The 23,399-nt window shown below is 54.3% G+C and overlaps 1 protein-coding gene across 4 annotated transcripts in view; it reads right to left on the reverse strand.

Moving 5' to 3' along the window:
- Positions 1 to 2,335: 2,335 nt before the first annotated feature.
- Positions 2,336 to 23,399, reverse strand: part of PLCG1 (phospholipase C gamma 1) — a 37,446-nt gene continuing 16,382 nt past the window's right edge. Inside the window, exons 1-32 of one of the 4 annotated variants that reach the window (XM_070420963.1) lie at positions 20,389 to 20,503; positions 17,801 to 17,953; positions 17,591 to 17,684; positions 17,401 to 17,448; positions 15,256 to 15,340; positions 15,077 to 15,160; positions 14,816 to 14,850; positions 14,554 to 14,626; positions 14,340 to 14,441; positions 14,001 to 14,119; positions 13,832 to 13,917; positions 13,638 to 13,758; positions 12,672 to 12,840; positions 12,411 to 12,533; positions 12,221 to 12,322; positions 11,948 to 12,135; positions 11,516 to 11,716; positions 11,320 to 11,439; positions 11,059 to 11,239; positions 10,224 to 10,301; positions 9,407 to 9,510; positions 9,146 to 9,242; positions 8,804 to 8,873; positions 8,212 to 8,369; positions 6,881 to 6,977; positions 6,515 to 6,739; positions 6,293 to 6,441; positions 5,464 to 5,578; positions 5,200 to 5,361; positions 5,024 to 5,112; positions 4,749 to 4,936; positions 2,336 to 4,565 (exon numbers count right to left, since the gene is read on the reverse strand). In XM_070420963.1, coding sequence (XP_070277064.1) covers positions 4,523 to 4,565; positions 4,749 to 4,936; positions 5,024 to 5,112; positions 5,200 to 5,361; positions 5,464 to 5,578; positions 6,293 to 6,441; positions 6,515 to 6,739; positions 6,881 to 6,977; positions 8,212 to 8,369; positions 8,804 to 8,873; positions 9,146 to 9,242; positions 9,407 to 9,510; positions 10,224 to 10,301; positions 11,059 to 11,239; positions 11,320 to 11,439; positions 11,516 to 11,716; positions 11,948 to 12,135; positions 12,221 to 12,322; positions 12,411 to 12,533; positions 12,672 to 12,840; positions 13,638 to 13,758; positions 13,832 to 13,917; positions 14,001 to 14,119; positions 14,340 to 14,441; positions 14,554 to 14,626; positions 14,816 to 14,850; positions 15,077 to 15,160; positions 15,256 to 15,340; positions 17,401 to 17,448; positions 17,591 to 17,684; positions 17,801 to 17,953; positions 20,389 to 20,479 — 3,750 coding nt within the window. In that variant the 5' untranslated portion in view covers positions 20,480 to 20,503 and the 3' untranslated portion in view covers positions 2,336 to 4,522. Of the gene's footprint in view, positions 4,566 to 4,748; positions 4,937 to 5,023; positions 5,113 to 5,199; positions 5,362 to 5,463; positions 5,579 to 6,292; positions 6,442 to 6,514; positions 6,740 to 6,880; positions 6,978 to 8,211; positions 8,370 to 8,803; positions 8,874 to 9,145; positions 9,243 to 9,406; positions 9,511 to 10,223; positions 10,302 to 11,058; positions 11,240 to 11,319; positions 11,440 to 11,515; positions 11,717 to 11,947; positions 12,136 to 12,220; positions 12,323 to 12,410; positions 12,534 to 12,671; positions 12,841 to 13,637; positions 13,759 to 13,831; positions 13,918 to 14,000; positions 14,120 to 14,339; positions 14,442 to 14,553; positions 14,681 to 14,815; positions 14,851 to 15,076; positions 15,161 to 15,255; positions 15,341 to 17,400; positions 17,449 to 17,590; positions 17,685 to 17,800; positions 17,954 to 20,388; positions 20,504 to 23,399 lie in introns of those variants that run through there. The other 3 variants (XM_070420962.1, XM_070420961.1, XM_070420964.1) reach the window with 3 other exon arrangements.

The following is a 23,399-nucleotide window of genomic DNA, read 5'->3' on the forward strand; positions in this document are numbered from 1 at the left end:
CATGCTGTCACAAAAGGTAAGATTTCATTCTTTTATTTTTTTGTCTGAGTCATATTCCATTGTGTAAATGTACCACTGCCTTTTAATCCACTCATCTACTGATGGGCACTTGGGCTGATTCCAAAGCTTGGCTTTGTAAAAAGTACTGCAATGAACATAGGGGTGCATGTATTCTTTCCAACGAGTGTCTCAGGTTTCTTCGGATACATGCCCAGAAATGGAATCACTGTGTCATAAGGCAGTTCCATTTTGAATTTTTTGAGGAAACTCCATATTGCTTTCCACAGTGGCTACACCAGTCTGCATTCCCTGCAACAGTGCACTAGGGTTCCCTTGTCTCCACATCCTCTCCAGCACTTGCTTATTGATGATAGCCATTCTGACAGGGGTGAGGTGATATCTTATTGTGGTTTCTAATTTGCATTTCTCTGAAAAGATGTTGAGCATCTTTTCATATGCCTATTGGTCATCTGTATGTCCTCTTTAGAAAAATGTCTATTTGGATTCTCCGCCCATTTTTTAATTGAATTTTTAAAAAAGGTTGAGTTGTATGAGTTCCTTATAAATTTTGGATGTTAATTCCTTATCAGATGTATCATTGGTGACTATGTTCTACCACTCAGTGGATTGTCTTTTCATTTTGTTGATGGTTCCCTTTTGCTATGCAAAAACTTCTTAGTTTGATGTAGTCCCAATTTGTTTATTTTTCCTTTTGTTTCCTGTGGCAGAGGAGATACGTCAGAAAAAAATATTGCTAATGGAAATGTCAGATATTTTACTGCTTATGTTTTCTCTAGTTTTATGGTTTCAAGTTTTACATTTAAGTCTTTAATCCATTTGGAGTTTATTCTTGCATATAGTGTAAGAAGGCAGTCTAGTTTCATTTTTTTGTACGTATCTGTACAATTTTCCCAACACCTCTTATTGAATAGACAAGCGATTTTCAACTTTTCCATCCCATGACAGACATAAACTAATTACTAAAATTCTGTGGTATAGCAAAAAATATATTTATTGGTGATCTGACAAAAAATATAGATATAATTTTGACAGATTTACCAAATTACGGACCCTTTTATCTCTGAAGTGAATTTGTAAAAAACCAAGTGCCTATACTTGAATATATGATTTCTGGTACTAAGAATTAACCAATTGGACGCAACCTTATGCAGTGTGACCAATAAGATGCAATCTATTATATGAGCTATATGTTATGGTTCAAGGCAGCGTATTCAGACCTGATGGCTATTGTGTTGGCTGTTGTCATTTTTTTATTTGACAATCTAAGGGAAGAGGTCAGTGCCCCTGAATAGTCAGGTATTGCATATTTTAAAAATAATTCTTGTGGCATACCGGTTGAAAATTGCTAGAATACCGTCTTTACCCCATTGTATGTTTTCCTCCTTTGTCAAATATTGACCATAAAGGCATGGGCTTATTTCTGGGCTATCACCCACTACCCTCCTTCCTCTGAGAAGTACCAGGAAGCTCTAGTAGGCGAGCAAGAACCTGAGCAGTGGCAGTTGGGTACTGGCTATCATACCTCGTTCAGTGAATGACAGGAAATAGTTCAAATGATGAGCCCAGTTCTTCAAGTGGGTGATACTCAGAGGGGCCTACAATGAACCAGGACTGACCCCACATCTGTGAACTTGAGAAATGTATGTCTTTGGTCTGACCTGTCAAATAGGAAAGGGATGTTTTGAACCTACAACTCTAAATCCACATTGGGCTTGTCTTAAAACAATCTTGGTCCAAAGCCACCAACCATGCTTTGGTCTATGCAGCAGGGGATGCTAATTACCATCCTAAGAACCAACTAATTACACTTACCTGTCTGTATCCCTTCGATGACAGGTCTTCTCGGGCTCCCTGGGATGTCTTCATATGCCTGTCTCCACCCATCCACCCACCAGGCAGGCAGGCACTCTGTATGGTATGATTTTTTCTCCCCACCAGCACAGACCATGATAAAAGCAGCCACAGGAGGGGAAGGGGAGGAAAGGGCCTTTTCATCCATATTCTGAGCAGATTTTGGTTGCATGCTCCAGAGGCAACCAGCATGGCACCTAGCACCCTACGTTTAACACTGTCTTTTTTGAAAGGAGAGGTTTCTGTGGAACTGCCCACTGCCATAGCTGGCTGGCCACACTCCACCCATCAACACCCTAGGTGAGAGGGTGGCCTCATCCTCCTTGTAGCCCAGAGGAGGCAAGTTCTGCTTGACTGGGAACTTCCCACCTGCTTCTACTGCAGAAAAAATACCAGGCGATTGTCCCTTGTCAACAAGCCTCCAGAAACCTGGCTTTGCTAAGCCCACAAAAGAACACACAAGTTAAAGGAGAAAGGAGACAAGGATGATTTATTTGGTAGTCAGATCTTAAGAGAGCAGCAGAACTAGCAATGGCTAAACCTGAGCCCAAATGCAGGCAATGGGGTTGCGTGTGTGAGGCACCTAAGCACCCTCGGGACTGGCCCCAACCTGCCCTTCGGGATGGGGCTGCCTTCCATCTCCTTCCTTGGACCTTTCAACCAGCTAGACAGAAGCTGCCATCAGCTCAGAGGCTTCATTCAGCACCTGATTGCCTGTCCTGTCCCCCCACCTCCCACAAGGCAGGCAACTCCTTGATCCCTCTTCCAGTCCTAAGGGAAAGCATATTAAGTCTTTTTCACCTTAAAAAAAAACCACCTCACCAGAATAAGCTTTGCTATTTCCTCTCTTCCCACCCACTTCCTGTCAGTGCCTTAACACCCCAAATTGAACCCCCAATAGGGCAGGCCACCCCCTGCTGCTCTCCCTCAGAGGCTTCTCCATGGTGAGGAGTAGGAGGAGTAAGTTAGTTACACCATCGAGAAAAAAAAAATGCCTTTTTAAAAAGTCCTTTTTAGAAGGAAAGCTTTCCCAATAAAATTTAAAATTTTTAATATTTATATTATAATATTATAAACCAAATGTTGGCAACCATATATAGACATGTTTGCTATGGACAAATCAGGATTTGAGGTCATCCTTTCTACATTTCCTCAGAAATTGTATGATTTCCTTCAGTTTACAATTCATGATAAGGAGAGTTTAACATAATGTTAAATAATTGACCACCTACCCTAAAAGTAAGCTATAGAAACTGAATCAATATTGGGACCAAATAATAGCAAGGCTTTAACGGCTCAGTGGTTTTTCTTAAGAGTAGATATAAATCGTGAAAAAGTCACGCTGTTAGCTGAGCTGGAAAACCCATAAAAATAACAGTTCTGCCACAGTGCACAGCCGAATTCTTTCACTTGGCTTCCCCGATCCCTTCACCAAGCAGCTGTCAGGTTAGACATGGAAGACATAGAAGAATCATACATCCTATGTGAAATAATGAAGATAGTGAGAAATAGTGTGCAAAAAATAAACTTTAAAATTCTATACTCCAACATCATGTATGTCTAATAATAGGGTTTTCAGTTGACTGAACACTTGAGATCATCCCAGGCAGCGCCCTCTGGCAGGGTGGCTGGCACTCAGACCCCAGGGCTTCCACTGTAACAGGGAAAGTGGTCTTCAGGACGGGGTTTCATATCCGATCTGCTGGAGAGCCTTGTTGAAGGAGGGCATGTGAACTGTGTGCAGGAATTTCCTGAATGTGCTAGGCAAAGTCCCTAGCTGGGCCTCTGCCTTAGCGACTTGCTCCTCCATTCTGGCCACACTGGTGCCGATCATCCCGACAAAGGCCTCAAGTATATCCACAAACTTGTCTACCTGGTAAGCAGGTCCTCAGTGATGGGCAGTGGCAGACAGTGTAGCCCAGTGGTGTGGTGCGCCCAGTTCTGGGCCCTTGTCCTTCCATGGCCCTGAGGCGCTGCTGTGGCTCTGGGACACGTTGCTTCAAGTGGTGCCCTGTGGCTCAGCCTCCTCCACTGGCCCCTTACAGGGCATCCTTCCATGGCCTGCGACGCCCAATACTGCTTTTAACATGATCCCCTTATCTTTCAGGCTGGGTCATGTTCCCCGCCATGGGCAATGTGCCCTTGTGCTGTGTCCTCCTCCTCGGGCAGGCCCTGTGCTCCTGTGCCCTAACTCCAAGGCCAAACTGGGGGGCATCCACCCCCCACCCTGCCCGGCTATGGTTTTAAAGCTGCAGGACAATGTAAACTTGGTTTCCCTGGCCCAGCAAGGCTGCTGCTGCTCCTCAGAGCCTCCTGTGATGCCAGCTGAGGCAGCCTCTCTCTCCAAGGGGCTTCGGACATGGTCCTGGCCCCACAAGATGGTAGGATCCACCTCCAGAAGTCAGGCCAGATGTGTGTGCTTAATGCGAGACACAGTACAGTTTTTGCCTCCACTCAGGCTGGGCTGTGGAGGCCCCAAACAGGAATACATCTTAATGGCTTGGTTTTTGTCTAGCATTCTCTGCTGGAATTCAGGCTCCAGGGTGCGAGACCAGGAAGGGTGCCATGGCAGGCCGCTTCCAACGAACCCAGTTCACGGCATTCCAAGAGGCACGCAGCACCTGCTGCTCTCCATGAGGCTGGGGCACAGCTAGAGGCGATTGTCTCCGTTGACCCGAGTCCTTCGTGGGGCCCTGGACAGAAGGGACGAGTGTCCTTACTGGCAGTAGGGCCTTGCAGCCCAGCCCCAGGACAGACAGTTACAATTTTTATACCCAGGAGAAGAGGGTATCAAAGGACGACTGACCGAGCCACTTCCCATCTCTCTAGCACCCCCTCTGCTGAGATGCATAATGGCACCCACCCCCACCCCTCACCTTCTCTCCCGGCTGTCAAAATTGTCTGGGAGATGCTCCTGGGAGATGCGAAAGTCTTCAAATGGCTGCTGGTAGCGCGCTTCAAAGGAGCCTTCGCGGGCCCGGCCATGGAACAGCTGGCCCGAGGCATCGGAGCCCCGCTCCCGCAGGGACGTACCACTGAAGGGACTGAGGTCACCGTTCTCCTGCTTCCATGAGGGAAGTGCACCAGAGGTCAGTGACTCCCCTGCACCTGCGAGGCTGCGCCCGGCCAGGGTCCCACCCCCTGACGTTACCTTGGCAGGGAAAATGTCGACCTTGACCAGCAGGGAAGCCAACTCCAGGTCCTCACTGTAGTTGTTCTTCAAAGGCACTGCTCTGTACCCTGGGAGGAAAGCCTGGCCCTTAGCCTGGGAGGGAGCTGAGGAAGGGCCTCCACCCTCCCACCCCAGATCACAGGCAGGGTCCTCACCTGTCTTCAGGCCTTTCACCGGGAAAGTAGCCTGAGCCAGGAAGTTCTGGTCACTAAACATGTCTTCCTCATACACCACAAAGCGCAGAAAAGCGAATTCAGGGTTACTGATTTGGAAGTGGAAGGGCTTGGCCGGCCACACGGGGTTGAGGCCATTGTCCACTGCGAAAGCAAGGATAAAAGGCCTTAAGCCATCACCTCAAGAGGATAGGGCCGCTGGTGCAGAGGGGAGGATGAGGACAGGAGTGGGGAAGGAAGGCTCACCCACAAACTCTGTCTTCTGCTTGTTGTTGTCATACTCAGCTCCAGCAACCTCAATCTCCACAAAGGGACACACAATGCCTCGGCCATTCTTTGGTAGATGCCGGGCGCCCAGCACCTGTAAGGCAGGCAAAGATGGGCCTGGGATTGTCCTTCCTGCTCCCTCCAAGTCCCCACCATGCAGTGAAGGCAGTGCGCCCTCTGCTGGGCCCCCAGGACACTGCCCCTTAAGTCCCTAGGAGTAGCTGCTGACAGCAAACCTTCATTTGAAGATGTCTTAGCTTTAACCAAAATTTTCATGTGAGTTTTTGCAATCTACTTCACATTAAATCCATGTCTGTTTTAACATAGAAATCTTTCAAATTACCTCTGGGGGGAAAAAGAAATCTCTTCTCTCAGAAGCAAATGCTCACCCCATACTCTCCTCACTCTTCCTCCAAGACTCTGCTCAGGCCCCAAGCACCCTGAACCCCACATCAGCAGGGCAGCAGGGTTGTTCAAGAACTGCTACGAAGGCATGCGAGCCTGGGCCTGGGGCGAGTCACTCTCCTGAGCACCGGGCCCCTGGTTCACCACTGGCACTAGCTTCCTGCCCTTCTCCTTCCAGACAGTGGTTACCCTCGGCTTGGCTTCAGGAGCAGCCTGACTCCTTAGTCAAGAGCCAGCCCCGCTGCTGAGACTGCTATCTGCCTTTCCACCTCAGAGGACAATTATGTCTTCCTCAAGCTCAACAACAGAGCAGTGCCCTTCCCCAGTCTTGTTAATCAGCATCCCATCTTTGACTCCTGAAACGAGCCCAGTGGAGCAGTCCCGTTCCCACTCAGAAGCGCACCTCGATGCAGATGGCACATGGCTCCAGCCCACGGAGGCTGCTCTTGTCAAAGGGGTCGAAGGCCTCGTCCCGCATGGTGCTGGGCTGCAGCACGTAGCCGCAGTGCCCGCCAGTCATGAAGAGGGCCTGGTTCATCTGCATGGGCTTGTCTGCAAAAGCCAGGTGAGTGACCTCCAGCCCCACTGCCCGGGGGCTCCTCCCCACCCCACAGCACCTCCTCACCTGGGGTCTGGAAGTTGAGGGCCACCAGCTGACTGCCACAGATCCACATGGGCAAGGGGTCATAATTGGAGGAGTCTAGCCGCTGGCCCTTGGGGTAGATGCGGGAGAGCTGCAGCCGGTTGTACTGCAGGAACTTCTTGCCTTTGGCCTTGTTCACATACTTCTCCGCCTTGGTTTCCGGGAAGGACGACATATCCCGGTAGCAGGCACGTTCTGTGCCAATCTCTGGGCCAAACAGGGAGGACACTTACAGAGCCTGCCCACCCAGGCATAGCTGGGGGGCCAGCACCCAATCCCTGCATAAAGGGACTAAACACTCCTCCTGCACCCCCCATGGAGAGCACCCCGCTGCGCCTCAGCCCTTACTCTCTTCATCGAAGGGAACAGGCCGGCAGTAGACGACAAGCTCGGAGAGTTCAAGGGCGATCTTCTTCCTCCGCTCCATCATCTTCCCCTCAGTGAGCTGGTGGCACACACAAGGGCGCTATAGCCCCAGGCGGAGCCCCACCGAGAAGAAAGCAGCCCCCGCCAGCCTTGGGCAGTCCACACGGTAGGTCCCCTGCACCTTCCAGACCCCATTGGACCACACACAGAGCCCTCTACTTCGGCCTCAACCCAGAACTGTCCTTCCTCCTCTCTGCCTGAGGAGAGGGTGGGGTCCAGGTTGGCTGCACTACCCAAGGATGCTTTGTCACCATCTGTTACCTAGCTTTTCTCAGGCCAAAGGGCCATCACCTCCTGGTTCCCTGTGACTAAACTGGGAACTTGGGCCTCTGGCTTGGTCTTCTGTACCCCAAGGACCATCCTTCCACCACCCCGAGCCTTACTGCCTCAGCTCCCCCAGTCCAACGCAACATCTACTGCCACAGCCACATTTTGGCGACAGAAGCCCACTCCTGAGATCCCCCATCCTGTCCTCTTACCCCTGGAGGTCCACTTCCACCAGGGGCTCAAGTATTCATAGCCTCTTTCTTCCCCTTTCAGCCTAGACCCTGGGATCCATCCCTCCAACCACCTGCCAGTACCTTATCCCAGGCCACACTTTTGGCACAATCCTCAGACCCGTCCCCACTATGTTCAGCTCACAAATCTGTTTTGAGGCCACTCTACTCCACCCTAAATGACTAGGGCAAATGGTCACCAAGTAGTAACTCCCTTATCCTTGCGAGTACTTCCTTCTCTCCGTTCCCCCAGAAGGCTGATCTTCCAGCCAAGCTCGGGCTCCATCCCGCTGGCTCCTGAGCTGTTGGCATTAATGCCCACCCAAATCCCAGCCCTCTTCTATAGCCAGATCCTAGAGAGCCTGGCCACTGCCATCCAGTACCAGCCCTGACACTGACATGGCTCTTGTTAGTGTCACCAAGGCCAGTATCTGCTGCCAAACCCAACGGGTACTTTCAGATTCTTACCATGCCTGTGGGTGACTCCACAGCCCTGTCCTTCCCAGGCTCCTCTTCCTCCTTTCTGGTCCTCATGCCTCCTGAGCACCCACACCTGCTTCCAGCCCAAGACTTCTCCTCTAACCTCTGCCCTGTGTATCTAATTGCCCCACTGAGAAGACCCACCTGGATGGCCTCACGTATCTCAACACACCCTAACAGGCCACATCGCTAGCTCATGTGGGTTTCCTCCAGATCCTTGCCTAGAGGCTCACATGCTGCCCACCCAGCACCCCGCCGACTCCGGCAGGCACTCACCCTGGCATCTGCGGTCTGGGCCACTTCACGGATCTTTTTCACCCAGTCCTGCAGCTCCTCCTGTGAGTCAGCAGCAACATCCAGGGACCACTGCGCCACCGATGCCATACTGATGGAGAAGACGAATGGCCGATTGTTCTTGCCCTCAGGACGGATGGCTAGGGGGGCAAGAGAAGAGCTTGGTCAGACACTTTTCGGTGCCTTCCTCAAGTTTTCTCATCACCTTTCTTCCTCCCAACACTTGGAGGGAGGCAGCGCTACTCTGCCAGGCCTGGGGAGGCCAGGGCTTGAACCCGGTCTGTCTGATACAGGCCTCAAATCTGGACCCTGGGACCCTCCCCAACCATCTGTCAAACCCTGTGACTCAACCCACTGGAACTGTGGATGTCAGCATCAGCGGCTGTGCCTGGCCCAGGGTGAGCATGCAGAAAGGAGCCTGGGTGGTGTCAGGGGGATGTCTAAGTATGGGAAGAACTCAGAGTGAGGGCAGCCTTTGGGGCCACCACTGCCCCCCCCCCCCCCCCCCCCACTTGGAGCATGGAAAGAGCCTGACTCTGAGGAACAGTGGGTGAGAGAAGAGGATGGGGCTCACCAATCTGACAAGCTGGAACATCCAAGACCCCCCGCAGCAAGTCCCCCAGGGGGCTGTTCTCGTCCAAGTGCTGTGGGAAGCAAAGCCCACAGGTTCGTCAGCAGGCCTCCTGTATACATGCGTGTGAGGGGATGTCTGTTGCATACGACAAATACATCTTATAAGTGTGCACATGATTAAACAGACGTGGCATGTATATGTTGGAGACCATGGACACCACAGCTGTGATGACCACACATGTGGGGTGGCTGTGCATGCGCAGGCACACCTGACTGTGTGATGAGTGTGTGCACAGGGGAGCTGGTGGTGGGACTCCTGTTCTGCCAGCAGTTCTAGCCTCACCTCCCTCTCAGGCTCCAGGACTGCTGGGCTGACCATCTCCTCCACGTAGTTTGACGGGAACCAGAGTTGCTTCTTCCCACCATAGTCTCCCCGCCACCTGTGGAAGCCACAGGCTGCTGACCCCCAGCAATCACCCCAAACTCCCACGATGGGGGTATCCTTTGTCAGGGACCCCACACCTAAGCCAAGGCAGGCACTGCGGAGACACACGTGGGACAGACGGGCACTTGTAGGGCTCTCCAGCCCAGGGACCCAGCTCACCAGCCTCCGTCCTGCTTCTCCACATTCTGGATGATGGCGCTCTTGGTGAAAGTCAGCTCGTCGTCTCTCTGGGCCTTGTAGTCAAAGAGGGCTTTGACTGCACACTGCACGGAGAGAAGCAGTGGTGAGAGCACAGTCCCTGTCCTCCACTCTCCCGACTGCAGCCTCACGTGCACACACTAGCGCCTGGGCTTCCCAGCTGGGGCTCAGGTAGCAGCCCGCCTAGTTACAGTCCTCAACACTCCCTGCAGGAGGCTCCAGGACAGATGTCACTGGGGACAGAGCCACACCTCTACCAGGGAAGCTCCTCGGGGTCCAGGTGAAACCTTGCAGGCCCCTGCCTGGGCCCCTGGAACCACATCATTCCTCATCTGAAAATAAAAAGGAACCTTCTCCCAGGCTCCCTGGCTGCTGAGGAAAAGGGGGTGGGGGTGGGGAAGGGTTAGAGCACAGGTCTTACCCCTTAGAGAAAGATCCTGTATGAAAGATCACGAGGTGAGGGAGTAGCAAAAACAAAGTTTTCTGACAAGTGTGCTCCCCTTCCCCCCACTGCTGCCAAGGAGGAAACCAGGGTTACCCCGGGGAACAGTCAACAGGGTCAGTGCCGACCCCCAGGGACAGGGGCTGGGAGGGGTTGGCCCTGAGAGAGCTGCGGCCACACACCAACCACACATTTCTCATAACCTCTCAGGCCTCAGAAAACCACAAATACCACTTCTCCACAAAGACCACAGATGGGCCCTGAGCAGAGAAATGTAAGCCCTAAGCAGCTGGGGACTCTCCCCAGCTTCCTGTGGCCACAGGCCCGAGGCTGTACCTTAAAAGTCGGCATAGGGTTTGCCTCCACATAAAAGCCAGGGTTGCGTCCCTCATACAAGGCCCCATAGTCAGGCTCCTAGAAAGGGGACAGAATGGGGACATGTTAACACCCAGAGATGAAAGGGGTGCTGGCTGCCACATGCCCCTTTCCTAGGGCAGCTGGTCACTAAGTCTGCCCTCTTCACTGGTGCCTGGTCTTCCTACCTCAGTGGGCATGGCCTCACCCCTTCCTCTCTCCACACTCTTAGTTTGAGACCCACCCCATTAGCAAGCTCACTGCAGTGGAGCTCTGTTTGGCAGTTCACTCACTCACTCGGCTGAGCCTGGCCCCCAGCACGCTCCTTTCCTCCACCCCAGCTCCAGTGGATGGCAGTCTTCTCCCTGGCCATGCCATCTGAGTCACTGATGACAAAAGTCTCAAGTGGCTCTCCCGTCCCAGACTCCTTCCTTTTATCCAGACCCTGGTCCAGAACCCTCACTGTCCTGCCTTTTCACTAGTCTCCTCCCCCTGGAGCTCTGTTCTCCACGATCCACTTCTGTAGCCTACTCTCTCCTGCCCCAGGAACACTCTAGTCCACACCCGTCTGGATAAGCCCCCAGCCTCGGGCCCATCCTCTCCACGTGTGGATTCCAGGACCTCTTCACCCACACCTTGGCCCACAGGGACCACTGCTTGAATGGCTGTCCCCCACCTCATCTGCCTAACTTGTGCCCAGTCCTGCCCCACACATCTGGATTATCCCGACTGGTAGATTCTGGGCCTCCCAGCAGCGAGCCCGGGAGGGTCATGCTGGTCTCTCCCCTGCCTGCTGCACCCCTCAACTGGTCCTCACAGCTGTTCCTATCTTCTCCAGTGCCTCCTCATTGATGGGATAGCGCAGCTTCATCTTTCGATACAATGGATGCTTCTCGTAGTAACTGATGAGGTCGACAAGGCTGTCAAACTCCGAGTTGCCCAGCATCACCGTCTGGCCCTCCTGCTGGACGCGGCAATGCTTGATCTTGCCTTCAGCCCTTGACAAGGACAGAACAGTCACACAGGGGACCAGCTGCAGGCCAGCACCACCTCCAGCATCCCAGGCCACACGCCTCACCGGAAGGAGATGGCGTAGGAGTTGGGCTCATTCCGTTTCCGCACCAGGAAGGCCCCATCACGGGGGACGCGCATCAGCATGTGCTCAGCCTGCGCTCTGGTCAGGCTCGCGTGGTACCATCTGAGGACAGGCCTGAGTCAGGACCCTTCCCTCCATCACCACTCAGGTCCCCACCCGCCCCCATCCCCGCCCTCACTCTTTGCTTTCGTGGGCATTGGTCTGGGGGACAGGCTCCGAGAGGCGCATCTCAAATTCATTGCAGCGCAGGGGCACCTGCTGGTAGTGCGTGATGAGGTCATAGAGTGAGTCAAATACAAGGTTGTCTGTCAAGAAGAACTTGGGGGTCCCAGCATCCTGCCGGGAGTGGATCCGGCAGTGTTGGACCTTCCCGTTCCGCCTGAGGGAAGAGGGGAAAGCAGTGAGCACAGGCCCGAGTCCCACAGAGGCACCAAATCTCAGAGGGGGACAGGGCAGCCCTGCAGGAGGGAGGCCGCTAACTGGGTAAGTGTATGTAAGCTTGTGGGTGAGATTAAATGTTTCCCCTGAAAGCCTGGAAGGAAAGAAAATGGATCACAGCTACCTCAGGGTGGTGCTGCACCCATGTGCACAAGCATAGGGAGTGGGTTACCAGAAAGAGAGGGTGTAGTCGCCAACGAAGGTCTCGCTCTCGCGCACTAGGAAGGAACCATCAGGGGCCCCGGTCTCAATGCAGTACTCAGTCAGCAGGCGCTCGGCGATGTGCCTCCCGTCCCGTCCTGCCCCAAGCTTCCCATGGAACCACTTCTCATTGGAGTGCAGCTCGGTGCTGCCACTGGCCTGCACGGGGGAGGACGATAGCAAAGACACTCAGTGACTCTGAGCCCAGCCCAGCCCAGCCCCCAGCCCTGAGCTGGCCCCTCACCTCCTTGGGCTCTTCCTCATCCTCATTGCCCTGGTCACTGCTGGTCTCCTCAGAGTAGTAGATCTTGCTGCTGGTCAGAACAAAGTAGTGGGGATACCACTCCTGGAAGAGACGGACGTGGGGCCGTGACAGGGTGCTCCCACCACCTGTCCCACCCTGCCCAGTCCGGCCCAGTCAGTTCTGCCCTCACATGGTTCACGGGGTCTTCCAGGTAGAGGATGCCATTCTTGATGGAGTTGCTGATGTCGTTCTCAGAGTACATCACAGACGAAGGCACCTCCTCATAGGCACTGCCCTCAGCCAGCTTCTTGTGCTGTGGGTAGCAGGCCAGGATATGGCAGTGCCAGCCGGAGTCCCAGAGCCCCACTGCCTCACCGAGGCCCCAGACCAGCAGCCGGACCAATGACCATGGAGAGGTCCTGAGCAGGGGGTCCCCAGCCCATCTCCCTACCTTGATAAGGATCTTTCTCTTGAGCTGGTTGGGGGAAGGGAGCCCGTCGGCGGCAATGTCCACGGGCTTGGTGAGGAGTGTGTCCCCGAGCACCTTCTTAAAGTGCTGGGCCATGTTCCTCTGCTGAGCAATGCTGCAGTGGTCCTCGATGGACAGGATGACCGGGTACCTGTAGGGTAGGGGACCACCCTGTCACGGCTCCGCTTCGGACTCTTCCAGAAGTGGTATCCCCACTACTTCGTTCTAACACAGACCCTACGGTTCTGCAGGGTCAAATCTCAGTCCAAACAGCCCTCACCGTGAGGTGTTAGGAGCCAAGGGCCTGGGGTCCCATCTACAGGGAGCTATCCCAGAGAGGAGGCGGGTTCTGGCCACTGGAAGGGTGGAGGGGTGTAAAGGGGCACTTGGAGACTCAGATCTGCTGCAGTCCCATGAGTTGGTTCCACGGTGGAGGCTGCCCCAGCAGGAGAGAGATCCCACACCAAAGAGGTCAGGAAAGAGGAGAAGCAGCCTCCAAATTCAGCTACTGGGGGGCCCTGGTAATCCCTTCAATGAGGCAGCAGAGACCAGTGCCCTGGTCACTGCTGATCTCCTCCCGTCCCACAGTGACCACAGGTGAGGGTGAATAGGAGTTGTAGAATGGGACACGGGACAAAACAATTTTCTGGGCTGTGAAGGGAAGAGTTGGCAGGACAATGGTCAGGGTTAAGGAAGTATTTTTTTTTAAGGACGGGAAGAGCTTGACTGTGTTCCACAACCTAAGGAGAAGGACCCACAAAAGGGGAAACAAGGATGCAGGAAAACAGGGAGTTCTGTGGGAAGCAATGGCTCGCGCAAGCAGCAGGAGAGGAAGGATGAAGATGAAAGGCAGGTGGAATGGGGACAGGGCCTCTGAGGGCGCCCTCTACCTTTTGCCATAGGAGAGAGCTGGAGCCCAGCCGAGCCAGGGTTCCTACCCACACTCACTCTGAGGCCACGAAGGCATGCTCCTTGATGGTGTGCAGGACGTCTGAGAACTTGATCTTGGTCGTAAGGGTGTGTCCATGGTAAATGACTGGCATCCCGTCTGGGCCATCCCAGCAGTCCACTGGGGAACAACATGAGTATGGTCAAGTGGACAGGCCTCCCATCCTCCTCCCCCAGCCCTGGCCCCAACGCACACTCAATACAGCGACAGCCCATGCGCAGGCAGCGAGCATAGGCTTCCAGGGAGGACTCGCTGGAGAACTGGTCCCCAGTTAGGTACCTAGATGGGGAAGGAAAGGCAGGGTGGTCAGGTGAGTCCCTCCCTCCCCAGGTCAGGCTGGGTGGGGTCGAGGGCGCCCTCACGTGTTGTGCGAGGAGGAGATCCAGTAGTGGGAGAGAGGGTTGTTCATGGTGTCCGGGCACACCACATCCAGCTGCGAGTTCCACACACTGTTCTCCTTAGAGAACAGGAAGGTGACAAACTGTCCAGAAACACATGGGGAAGGGAAGAGAAACTGAGCCCCAGGCCTAGCCCACTGGCAGGGGAAGGAGAGAGGGTGCTCAGTCTTAAGTGGGGTGGGCAAGGTAGACAATGAGGGGAACAAGGTGGCACCCCTAAGGCAAATCGGCTCCTGGAAACCTGGTGGGGTTCTGGTCAGCCCGACCCATCTCTCTGACAGAGGGGTGAAAGGCAGGCCTCACCTCATCCAGGGAGAAGTATGGCTCCTCAATCTCTCTCAAGGGGTCTCGGAGGAAGTCGAGCATGAACTCCTGCACCTGGAGTCGGTCGACAGCCCACAGCTCCTGATAGGGGTGGGCAGGGTGGGGGCACATGAGAGACTCCAGTCAGTGATGAGCCCAGCCGCCCTCAGCCGGGAACCCTGGCCCAGTCCCAGCCCAGCCCAGCCCAGCATACCGCCTGGTACTCGAGGAGGAACTGCTGGAACTCCGGAAGGGACATTCGGCAGAGCTCCGGCCGCTCCCCTGCCCTGCAGGAGTGAAGGGAAATGCCTGGCGGCCAGCTGGCTCACATGGTTCACAGACAATAAGAGGCCCCTTGGAAGGCAGAGCCCAGCTCCCAGCCAGCACATTTGCCAAGAATGATCCAATATGGGCTCACCCCCTCCCACTGCCTTCCACTTGCATAAGGAACCCCACCTCCCCATTTCAAACCAAACCTTGGGGCGCAGGCTTCCAAGAAGGGGAGGTCCATCTGCAGGAGACAGAACCTGGTCAGAGCGGGAGCCCTGGGAGGCCATGTGGGAAAGGGGCCCTCAGAAAGAAAGGCTGGGGTGACAGATGGGGGTAGGCTTCAAGAGGAGAAGAGCTGGAGAAATGGCACCCAAAAGCCCCCAAGCAGGGCAGCAGGGCTGACGCAAGCAGGGCTGGGGCAGGAGAGCAGGGGCAAGGGCCGTGGGAGGGCAGGTAGCTTCATGCACCGTCTTCTGGTCGCTGTACATGAGGCTGCGGTACACCTGAGCAAACTGCCCATAGGTGATATCGCTGCTGCGCAGCTCCAGGTCCTGCAAGGTAAACCGCAGGACTCTGGTCAGCCCCACCGGCCATGGGCTCCCGGCCTCCCCGCCCACCTACCGCAGATAGACCAGGAGGCCCTTACCGTCAGCCGCTCTCGGAGGGAGCGCATGTTGGGGACCCGGTAGTTAACCTGGGACAGCATATTCTTCAGGTCCTTGGCTGATATACTGAAGAAACATGAACATCTCCAGTGGCCTCACCCAACCTCTCATGACCTCTGACCTGTAGGCTGAGTCCACCTGGGACTAGACAGGTAAACAGCACTACTCTGAGACTTGAAGTCCTGAGGATGAGGCTGGATCAGAGCCCTTTCTCTCAGTTTGGTTTCCTCATCTGAGCAAAGAAAAGCCCAGGGTTCTGGCAAGGAAGGAGTGACCAGTCTCAGTAAAGTGAGGCCTCCTCCCACCAGCCCTGATCCAGCCCGTACCTCTGGCACCCAGCTCTCTGGCTCCCACCTGGACAGAGGAGAGCAGCCAGATGCTGCAGGTCCAGCTCATGCAGGGCCCACCCACCATTGCCTCTGAGGGGAAGTTCAGCAGTGCCTCCACCACCACCCCAGGGAAGCTGGGAGTTTGGGCCTCCGCACAGGCAATGGGGGGACCAAGTGAGGTCACTCAGTCAAATACCACTGCCGGTGACTTGGCACCCTCCTAGGCCTGATGGGAAGCATTCCCTGCCCTCCAGGGGTGCCCTGCCAGAATGTGGGGCTAGAGGATACTGCTGGGCCTAGCAACAGGATGGAGAAGATGGGGGAAAGGCTTTCTTTCCTGGGAGGTGGTATCAGGGAGGGGAGGATGGGAACCACTACTCTTCCTGCTCAAGAGCCTGGCAGTCAGCACCCAAACTCCTGAGCGGATCCTGCTCTGTATGAGGGGTCGGCCTGCTACCAGCAAGTGCTGTTCAGAAGCACTGGCTCTGTCCAGATGCCAGCTGTCTGACCCTGTCAGCAGGAGGTAGGCCGTCACTTCGCAGGTAAGAAACCTGCTGCATCACTCCACATTCGCTTCGTGGACTCTGCCATCAGCATTGCAAACAGGCTGTTCTCTCTCTCACCCAAAACCTGTCTTGCCCCTGTGTACCTCTCTAGCTACTGCCCACCCACCCCCTTGTCTGCTCCCCTTCACAGCAATGCCTTGAAGGAGCCATCCATTCCCTGAACCCTCTCCACTGCCTGTCTCAAGGTCACCACAACCTCTGTGCTATGAAGTCCAAGGGGCACTTCTCCATCTTCACCACACCTGGAGGCCTGGCACAGCTGACTGCTCCCTCTCCCTGGGCTTCCAGAACAGTGCCCCCTCTTACCTCACAAGCTGCTACATCGCTTGGCAAGTTCCTCATTACCTCTCCAATCCCCAACATCCAAGCAGCCTGGGATCAGCCACTGGCCCTTTTCCCTTTTCTTGTTACGCTTATCCCCAGGTGATTCTAGCCTCATGGCCTTCCTATCATCTAAATGCTCCCCAGGTTAACATCTCCACCCCAACTTCTTCCCTACACTCCATCTGCCCACTTACCTACTAATGTCTCTACCTGAACATCTAAGGGCATCATGAAACTTTAACACACCCCCAAATGAACTGGTAAGCCCCCAGATTGCTCCTCCCAGGCTTCCCATCTGTCAAGGGCAGCTCTGCCTTTCCAGATTCTCAGGCCAAAAAGCTGTCACCCTCGACTCTCTTTTTGTCACACCCACCTCCACCCTGACCCAAGCCCTCCCCCGATCTTTCACCCACATTGCTGGAGTTGCTGTCCTGGACTCTCCACTAGCACCCAGCAAGCCTGGGTAAGTGAAGTCAGGTAGTGTCTCTCTTCCAAACCCTCCCTGGCTTCCCGTCTCTCTCACAGAAAGTCATGACCTGGTCTTTGTCCCCCATCTCTCCGTGGCCCCTCTGGCTATCACACTACAGCTTCAAAGTACCCCCTGCACACATTACAAGCCACCTGGCCTCTTTCCAGGCGCCCAGAGCAAGTTCTGCACTTCCTGTCTCTGAATAAAGCGGCAGGGCACATGGCTTCTTGTCCCTGGCCTCTCTTGCCAGCTTGCACCATGGCCACCAGAGGGCTTTCTGCAGGAAGCTACTTGTGCCAGAACCACCTGTCACCCCAAGTCCCTCGGAAATAGGTCCCCTGAGTCCATTGGTTCTTCAGGCAGCTACCCTGAGGCATGGTTACTGTTATGGGTGCCCCAGCTCACCCTGCTGGGCTAGAGCCAAAGCTCAGAACCTACCGATCCTCACGATTCCGATCCACCGAGTAGAACTGCTTCCGCAGCCACCTGGAGGGAAAAGCCTGCAGTGAGGGCCACTTTTCCAGCCAGGGCCAGGCCCAGGCCCAGGGAGATCAGCATGTTGTCCCTGCCCTGCTCCCTAGATCCCAACACCCCCAACTCTAACCACAGGGTCAGGGGTTGTTCTTACCTCTCAATCTGCAGGGGTGTGGCTGCCTGCAATGTGTCCTCCATCAGCCAAGTCAAGCCCTTGATCCACATGTTCACTTCATCCTCAGATGTAGCTGTGAGTGAGGGGTGAACAGCTGAACTGTGAGGACACACACCACCCACGGAGCCAGAGACCAGGGGACATTCCCCTTAACTATTCCCCTGCCTCCGCCAGCCCCTCGACTCCCACCTTGCAGACTCAGGGTCTTCAGGCGGAATTCCATCCCATACAGGATGACAAAGCAATGTGACTGGTCTGGTCGGAAAGCAGGGTCCTCTTGATAGCGATCAAAGTCCCGTGAAGTCTTCCCTGGGCGGATCTCCTTGATTTCTCGAATGTCAACTAGGAAGGTAGAGAAGAGGTCAAGGTCAGGCTGGGGTCTCTGAGACAGCACTGAAACAAGGGCAACTTGGTTTCCTCACTTAATACCACACTCTCCCTCAGGGAGGGACCACAGAGAGACTCCCCTCCTGGAGGGCAGACAGCTGGGTGACAAGAGAGAGCTGAGGTGCACCTAAGCATACCTCTGTTCAAACCCGAGAGGTCTGAGCGAGCTGTCTGGGGAGAGAGAGCTCTGTCTTGTGTACCTTTCCCTTGCTGAGAATACAGCAGGTTACTCTGACCTGAAAAAAAGCTCGAACCTAGAAAGAGAAACAGGCTGTTCTGTGAGGACCATTTCCTTACACAAAGTACACAAACCAAATTGCACAGTCCCTTGGGGAGGGCAGGGCTGGGCAGGATCAGGCCCAAAGAACTGGTGCAGCCCTGAAATGGCTGACCCTCTGAAGTCACCCACAAGCAAGTGTCAGCAAGAGGCCTCGTCCCCCAAAGCAGCAGCTGTCCATGGGGTGTTTCCTATCCTGGCTATCAGACCTGCGCACGCCCCCTACCCTAACACAGATGGGGAGCACAGGCCTGAATGGCAGACACCTGCCTCGGCCGCTAACTCCAGAGATGATGCTGGGTGACTCGTTTGACTTTCAGTCTCGGTTTCACCATGTATAAAGAAAGGGCTAGACTGTGCTTCTCTAGAAGGCAGGGTGGTAGAAAACCATTCATGGGCTCTTGGCTGGAACCCAGCTCAGGTCATATTAGCTGTGTGACCTCAGCAGAGTGACAACAGCTCTGACCCCACTGCTGCTCCGTTGGGAACACAGTAACCAATAACAGCATCATGAGGATGATGGTAAGATCAAAAGTCTTGAGAGCCAAAGTACCCAGCCCTGTAGGCAACGTGGCAGGAGATCATCCAGTGCCCACTCCTTCACCAAAGTTGGCTCAGGCACACAGGTTCTGAACCCAGGCCTGGAGAAGGCTGCCCAGCCACACTCTCCCCTGGTGTTAGCTGGGATCCTGGACAGAAAGCAGACTTACCAGGCCAGATAAAGGAACTTAGGGAGGATCAGGTCAAATGAAAGAAGCCTGGCTTAGCCATCAGAGACAACCCTCTCTGAGCACTCCCTTAGAGCCCCTCTCTCCAAATGCGCTCAGCCCAGACAGGCCTGGAAGATGTGGGGCCAGGAGCAGTGCCAACATGCTGCCTGGCTGGCCTCCGCCCCAGGAGCCCTCCCAGCCCAAACTGCACACCACCCGGCTGGAATGTCCCAAGGGGCCAAATCCCCAGGCTCTTTCCCTGTCCCTCTAGCCACAGCTGGGATACATCCATCCCACCTTGAACAGTATGGCAAGGCTTCTGACCCCAACCCCAGCTCCCCCTCCACACATTACTGGTTCTACCGGCCCGCTCCATGTCTTCAGCAAGCCCTCGGGCCTGCTTCTAAAGCTAAAAGCCCTGACTTTCCTGCTGGCTGCCCTGCCCCCAGTTCTCACCAATGAGCCATCCTTCCTGAGTCTTCAGAATCTTTACAGAACATTGTTCTCTGGTCCCTCCCCAGGTTGCTCACTAAGGAGAACATGCTTCTTTTCTGGCCTTTAAGGCCCTTCGTGATGGGGCTCAATGATTTACTACCCCCCAGCTTCTGTCCTCCCATCTTCTCTACTCCATCCAAAATAAGCTGGGCCAATGGCAAGAACAGCCAGCATCTTCCTGTCCCCCATTTCATCTTGGTTCCTAGCCTGGGACTGTCTACCTCCTGGACTCCAATTCTACCAAGACCCAACTTGGAAACGCCTTCATGCAGTGGCCATACCCTTGACCCCCAATGGCACTATGCATATACACGCCTCATCTCCCCGTAGGCCAGGCAGTGCTTGCTCAATGACCAAGAGAACAAATGAAAAAGACAGTCACACAGGTGGGGGGAGGGGCAATGGGGGTGGGTTGTTTTTTTTTAATTAGGAGTCATACTCAGGTAGAAACAGGAAGGGGGAAAATTGAGTCACAAAGACCCAGCCCCGAAAGACAGAGTTTCCAGGGATGGAAGGAGGAGCTGAACAGGGGAAATGCCCAGATGAGAAACTGCAGAACCACCACAAAAATCTGCCCTTTGAAATAGAAACCAGCATGCTTTTCCGGTGCAAAGCTGCTGTCATCCTCCCACATCTCTGACAGAGGCACACAACCTCACACACACAAATGCATGTAGGACAAGGCCTGTGTGGTGCATACCTGGGCCCTTCCTCTCAGCCTCTCCCTTCAGCGTGACAGCTGGGAGGTCAGTACGAAGCCTACTGCGGGGCTACACGGAGCCACCCCATACGCATGCACATGTGCACAACACACTGATGGACGGTAGCCCTGAGTGAACTCCAGCCATGCTCTATGCTCCTGGGCTCACTTCCACTGAGACCAGACTGGAGGCAGAACAGGCTCTCACCCAAGACAGGTAGGCACAGAGCAGCTCCAGGCCAGGCGTCCAAGTCTCCCAAGCTCCTGTTGGCACATCTGGTCCCTCGTACTTCCCTCATAAGGAAGTGCCAGCCTGATGCCCTCCAAGGCCATCCAGCCAACAGCAGGCTGAAAGGACACAACACTAGAGTGAGGCACCCTTCTAGGTTCTTCAAAGCCACATCCTGTGCGATCTCGTGCCTCCCTTCCTTCTGCCTCCCAGAACAAATAGAGCTGGGTCCCCTTTCTTGAGAGAACCAGGTCCGGTCCCCCAGGGACTATCATCATTAGAGGAGACTCCCTGGGTCGGACACAGCCTTGGCCCTACTTGGGGGGCTGGGGGCTCGGGCCACAGTCAGTCTGGGTCACACCTGCAGTGGGACAGGAAGGACAGGAAGAGAGACCCTAACAGGGGTCAGGAGGGGAATTGCTTAGAGGAGCAGGAGAGCAGCAGCACCCTGTTCCCAGAGACCCATAACCCAGCATTCATACCCACTCAGAACCACAGGAGAACACGCTCAGGGAAACACGAGGGAAAAGAAAAGCCAAAGACACGCAGAGGTCCCTGCTAGGCTGGAGATGGGAGGGAGACCGGTATCTCTGTCAGGACAAGAGCTCTAAGTTCAGATCAGTGCATGCAGACGTGGCCCAGGCCAGAAGCTGCTTCCTGAGCCTGCGGCAGCCACAGCACCCCACCTGCACACGCACCAACAGTCTGAGGCATGTGCACACCACCGCCTCTCATAGGGTGGGGTGCCAGAATGGGAGGCTAACATCTGAAATCACAAAGACCAAGTTTCAAGTCCCATTTCCAAGCTCATAGCTTGGGCCTTAGACACGTCGGCTCTCCTCTCTGGTAAGCCATGGATAAAGGGAAGGCTGTAGTGGGATGGGCCTGCCAAAAACCCTTCACATGCAGACAGACTGCTACACCAAGAGCCACATGGGATAGTCAGCCTTAATCTGCCCTGACTGCCCCAACCTTGGATTGTCTTCTGTTGTGGTCTTTATGCAGAAGGAAGTGGCTCACAGCCTGGCGGCAGGGGCTCTAAGCACTGAATTTGCTTGATGATCAAATAGGGAGATGCTCTCTTCTTTCCTCTCTTGGCCCAGGGACAGGCTCCTTGCCTGAGACCACAGAGACTATAGGCCAGCAGTTACTCAAAGCCCAGTGCCCAGGGCATGCAGACCTGAAGAGCAAATATTTTCTGCATATATAAGCAATGGCAGTCACTTTCTCTTTGAGAGCCTCAGGTTCCTCATCTGAGCCACAGAACTGACCCCAAGCACTCTGGGAGCTGTACCACTAGATAGCAACAAAAGGCAATGCTGCTCAGGACCAGCTTAGAACTTGCCTCCACAAGAGAGCAGGCCTCCACCCCTCAAACAGTACCCGCTGTCCTGGGTGGGGGAGGAGAGGGTGCTGTGAAGGGACAAGCTAACTGGCAGGCAGCCAGTCTGGAGCCTGGGAAGGGTAGAGGACAATGAGCACAGAGGACCTGCCTGTGCTCAGCCCCTCTGAAGGTAGGGCTACTTCCTGTCTTGGAATCCTGCTCCCCACCCACTCCCAGACATTAGGCCAACCCATGAGGGCCCCACCAGTCCTGCTCCTGCCCAGGGCTTCTGGAAGCCACTGCAGGGCTGTGCTGGGGCAGCATTCCTGTTGACCAGGCAGAGTCCCCAGACAAGAATCCCAAGGAAGAGAAAGGGGTGGCAAAAGTGGGACATCAAGATTTTTAGGGCTCCTCAATGAGCATGGCCCAAGAAAGCCAGCCCATGCTCATTGCAGAAACATGGCTTCACCCTGACCATGGTGGGCTCTGGGAGTGGGCGAGGGTGTCCAGAATCACATCCAAGACCCTAAGTTAGATCCCAGTTTCTTGATCAGGAACCCATGTCCTAGGGTCCCCTGCCCTCAATTGAGGCCACTTTCCAAATTGTCCATCAGGCAAGGAAGACATATGAAAAGAGTCATGAGCGAAGCACCACCTCTGAGCCTCTTTCCTCATCTGCAAAATGGGATCAGCACTCCTGGCACCTTCTTTATGGGCTGTGGTGAGATGTCAGTGCGATGACAGACACTAAGTGATCTTACCAGGAAGGGACGGGAGAACATACCGAAAATTGAAACCCCCAAATGAAGGTATTTCCAAGAAAACCACCATGACAGAAAAAACAAAACAACAACAAACAAACAAACAAATAACACACACACACACACACACACGGAAATGGCACAGATTTCTGGACATGAAACATGCTTTTAGTGCAAGTTTCTTAAGTTTTCCCTTTATAAGGTAAAGTAATTTTAACTGTGAGTTAACTGATGTAAACTATAATAGAAACTGTTCACATAAAAATGCATGTAAATATATTTTGCAACTTAAAAATATCACAACTCATGATAAATATGCAGGTTCTTTTTAAAACCTGACTGTCCGACAGAGGTAAGTGAATATTAACCCAGACAGGCCCCTTCACTCTGGGGATTGTCAGTATACCCACCTGTGGGACCTGAACGCCCTGACCAGTCCTGCAGAGGGCACTGGAGGAAAGTGGGGAGAGCCCGGTCCTTCTAAAGAGTGCAAATCCAATCAAGGCAACGAAATGCAGAGCCCAGCCTCACACTGGCTCCCAGCCCTCCTTCTTACCTCTGAGCCTGTGCACGAGCCAGGGCCACCACCTCACCTGACTCTTGCAGGCCCAGGCCAGCACACACTCAGTGCCCGTGACTCTGTCACACCAACTAGTGCTTCCTGGTGTCTGGGCCACAGGCCTGTGTGCTCACCAAGGAATAAACCACTTTGGGCTCTTCCATCCATTCCCCAAACCCAGGTCCTGGTGAAGCCTCAAAATGCTTTGCAGAGTGCTTAGAAGCAAGAATGACACCCTGGGGTTAGATTCCAGAGCTGATTATCTAAGAAGCAGCAGAAGACCCCAGGTACTCAAAGATGGTATAAGGGATGAAGAGGCGGGGGGGGGGGGGGGGGGGGGGGGGGG

Source organism: Myotis yumanensis, unplaced genomic scaffold, assembly GCF_028538775.1.
Source record: "Myotis yumanensis isolate MYYU_CA2020_CCGP unplaced genomic scaffold, mMyoYum1.0.hap1 SCAF_7, whole genome shotgun sequence".
Classification (NCBI taxonomy): Eukaryota; Metazoa; Chordata; class Mammalia; order Chiroptera; family Vespertilionidae; genus Myotis; species Myotis yumanensis.